Genomic DNA, 3,985 nt, shown 5'->3' on the forward strand with positions numbered 1-3,985 from the left:
TTTCAATAATTATACCCATTGTTTTGTTGTATCTTGCACCTCAAGTTTCATAGTGAATAATATCAAAGCATGTTAAAGACGATGGAGTACACAAAAGAGGCTAGTCAATATAAATGGTCTGAAACATCAAATGTATATGTAATTTGAACATACTGAACACTATGGGTCCTGATGAAAGACATATAAGATAATCTGGGCCTTTCATTTTCAAATCACAAGTGAACAAGAAGAGCTCCTTTTCTGATTGGACTTGAACACAGAAAACACATCAACTGGGCAGAGCACTAAGATAACATTTTTTTCAGAGTTAAAGATTTCCTTCAGTACAGTCCTCTGTGGTTTTGGTAAATTCCTCATTTAAAACAGTGAATGGAGACTTTTTAAAGTCCGTGTACTGAATGCATTTAGTTACTCAGAGGAATAACCAAGCGCAATAGTATTACATACAAATTTAAACATTCAAACACATTTCAAATACTGAAGCATTTCAAATGGAATATTTTATTCACATATTAGTTGTCTCCATTAACATATACACACTGGCACACTCTGATTGATCTGCACAGAACAAAGGATGTTTAGATATGCTAAAGGAAAATGAAAAATTAAAAATATATTATTTTTCATTATTATAGACATACACATCACTTACAAAGCTATTACTGATCTTTCCAAGAAAGCAGAGTGGTACAGAGGGAAGAAACTGGAGAATGAATTTAACAGTGACACTACTGAGCTCTCAACATAAGAAAGCTGACAAAACATGGATTTTGGCGGTGAAATTTCTCTTTGCAAAATATGGACAAAAGTCTATGAACGGGCAGTAAACTGCAGTCATTTCCCTGCACAGTGTGGTACAGTGGCATCAGTGAAATTGCTTAGTCCTTTTCTGGGACCAGTTTCAGAACTTTTCCAACTGCAATTGTCTTACCCTCATCTCTTAAAGTAAAACGACCCATCTGAGGAAAATCTTTAAAAGTCTCCAGGCAGATAGTTCCTGCTGACCTTAACCGGGCAATACAGACTTGATCTTGTTTCACGAAGCGGGGCCGTGTCTTACTTTTTTCTCCTGATTTTTTGTCTACCAAGGAGATTAAGGCTGTTATCTCAACTTCCTCTATACAAGTATGAATGTGAAGCACCGCATTATAACCTGGGCAGATGATGGATTTGTGCTCAATAATCACTATCTGAACATCAAATGTACGTCCAGAATGGCAAAGATTACTAGGGTCACAAAGTATGAAGCCTGGAAGGATCTCTTCTTCTTCAATTCCTTTCAGTCTGATTTTGAGGTTTTCACCTGGGGCTACAAAATCAGTTTCAGCATCATCAGAAAGTATTCCTAGAACTTCCACATTGTGTTTGTTTGGCATCATCACAAGCTGCTGGCCTTTAAAAATGGATCCTGATTCCAGCTTTCCCAGGACCACAGTGCCCATATCCTTGTACTTATCCACAATTGGCAACCTAATTGGTCCATCAATGGATCTGTTGAAGTTTGGCAAATTATCCAAATAAGGAATAAATGGTAATCCAGTGTACCAAGGACAGAAATCTGACTGCTCTTTAATATTTGCTCCAGTCAATCCTGAGCAGGGCATAAAGTGGATGTCCTTTTTTGGACTGAAGCCAACTTTTTTCAAAAAGGGCACCAGTTTTTCCTTACATTCTTCATATCGCTCACTGCTCCAATTGACTGTGGGATCATCCATTTTATTAATAAGCACTATTAAATATTTAACCCCTGCTGTTTTTGCCAACATCGCATGTTCTCTTGTCTGTCCACCTTTCTCAAATCCAGTTTCAAATTCTCCTTTCCTGGCAGAGATTACCAGCACAGCCAAATCAGCTTGAGAAGCACCACCAATCATATTTGGAACAAAACTCTTGTGGCCAGGGGCATCTAAAATAGTGAAATGTTTCTTTTCTGTTTCAAAATAGGCACGACCCACTTCTACTGTTTTACCCTTGTCTCGTTCTTCCTGGTTTGTATCTAAGGCCCAGGACAAATACCAAGTTTCTCTATTTTTCTCCTTAGCTTCTCTTTCATACTTCTCAAGTGTCCTTTTGTCAACCATCCCAGTCAAAAACATTATTTGCCCTCCAATGGTTGACTTGCCGGCATCTACATGCCCAATGAACACCACATTTACATGTTCTTTCTTAGGAGCACCTGAGGGTATGACCATAGATTTTGATTTCCTTATTTCCTCTTTCTCCTCCATCATTTCCTTTCCACTTTCTTCTGGGGGCCCTGAATCTCCCAAAGAACCCCCAGGCTCTGATTCACTTACTTCTTTACGTTCCCATGATTCTTCCAGGACCATATCCACCTCTCCGTTTTCTACAACAGGTTCTGAAAGTTCCATGGCAACAGCTGAACTGGAACCTTCACAAGGCACTATAGGTCCATCTTTGGAAGGTTCCACAGGTGCCCCCCATCCCAGCCTTTTACCTTGAGGGTCTCCCGCGCCGGTGCAGGTTTCGTCATCGTTGGAGTTGCTGGTTGGGGGCGCGGACAGCAGGGCCGAGGCGGGCAGGAAGGATGGCGTGGAATTTACGTTAGGTACGAAGGGTTTTGCGTTGATGTTGAGCTGACTTCTGAAGGCAGTGCTGAGATGCTTGCTCTGGGCCTCGGCCACTGCAGAACAGAGTCCATCCCCGAATGGGGCCGAACCCAGGGCTTCCATGTCCACCTGATCCCAGCAGTCGGGAGCCGAATCGCTGCTGCTGCTGCCGCTGCCGCTGGGATCCATAGTCAGAGGAGCTGGTGTGTGGCGTGGAAGGAGCGTGGCAGGCAGGAGAGTCTAAGCGGGTTCCTCCAGCGAGAGTAAGGCAGAAACAGCGAAGGGCCACAGGATAGCGTCGCGAACCTTAGCGACACAGAGGCAGTTAAGCACAGATGCTGCATTCACAACTGCGGCAGCAGCTGCAGATATGGCCGCTCAATTCTCTGCTCTCCAGTGTGAGCGGATCTCCTCCCCCAAACCCCAATCACTTCCGACTCCTCCACCCCCGACCCAATGCCTGTGGTGAATTGACCCCTCACTGCCATCCGTAGGCTTACTTTAGTTCTCTGCCAGAGACTAAGACCAAAAGTACAATTTTTAGGTGAAATTTTCTATTTACTCTAGTTCACAGAACATGGGAGAATGATTTAACTATAGTCCAGTGATTAAACATTAGACACACCTGACTTTAAAAAATTCTACTGGAAATTTCAAGTAAAATGAAAGTTACTATTAAATAAATGGGAGACAGAATGGGAGTTAATTGCTCAGAAACCAGTAACCTAAGGGAGAAATAAGTAGTGCTTACACAGGGACTCCTGACATACATGAAGATAGTGTGACTTAAGATCACTTACTAATTTAAAATCCAAAAGTTTTTAGTGTTCCCCGTTCCAACTGGTGCCTATCGGCTGCTAAGTTCTGCTACAATTTAAAGATGAAATTACAAATATATTTTCATGTTAAATTCCCTGGCTGCTTACAGAATTTCCTAGGAAAGTCATGCCCCAATGATTCTTGCTAGTCATTTCATGTGCAGGTACCTAGACAGTGACTGGCAGAGTATTCTGTGGAGTCAGGCCACTTATGTTTTTCCAACCAACTGTATTCTGGTTATATGTGTACACCTACCTTACTTACCAGTACTTCTCCAAGAGAACACCTTGGAATCACAGGCCACAGATTTTATTTTATTTTTTTCTTCATTCTGAGGACCTAAAAGCCTACTCACTGTGGGTACTGGGTTTGCTCTAAGAATCAACACGATGCTGGACCTCTCCCCAGTTAGTAGTAGTAACAATAAACTATGGCTTGTAAGCTGGAGTCAAGCAGAACTTCTGAGGTGAACAGTCCATAAGGATCTAAACAATAGAATATCACCATCAGAAAAGGTGATAAATCCTGAGTGACAAAGATGGGGCATAAAACAATTTGCTGGTACAAGATGTCATTATATTTGAGTGTGGACTTTC

General features: G+C 41.9%; 1 protein-coding gene across 1 annotated transcript; it reads right to left on the reverse strand.

The window, feature by feature from the left end:
* Positions 1-485: 485 nt before the first annotated feature.
* On the reverse strand, positions 486-2,975 carry Gspt2 (G1 to S phase transition 2). The gene has a single exon (XM_008847606.1). It carries the CDS (start codon positions 2,757-2,759, stop codon positions 879-881), a length of 1,881 nt encoding a protein of 626 aa, XP_008845828.1. The 5' UTR covers positions 2,760-2,975; the 3' UTR covers positions 486-878.
* Between the last annotated feature and the right edge of the window lie 1,010 nt (positions 2,976-3,985).

The sequence above is a fragment of the Nannospalax galili genome, unplaced genomic scaffold, assembly GCF_000622305.1.
Source record: "Nannospalax galili isolate Female #2095 unplaced genomic scaffold, S.galili_v1.0 scaffold1383, whole genome shotgun sequence".
Lineage (NCBI taxonomy): Eukaryota > Metazoa > Chordata > Mammalia > Rodentia > Spalacidae > Nannospalax > Nannospalax galili.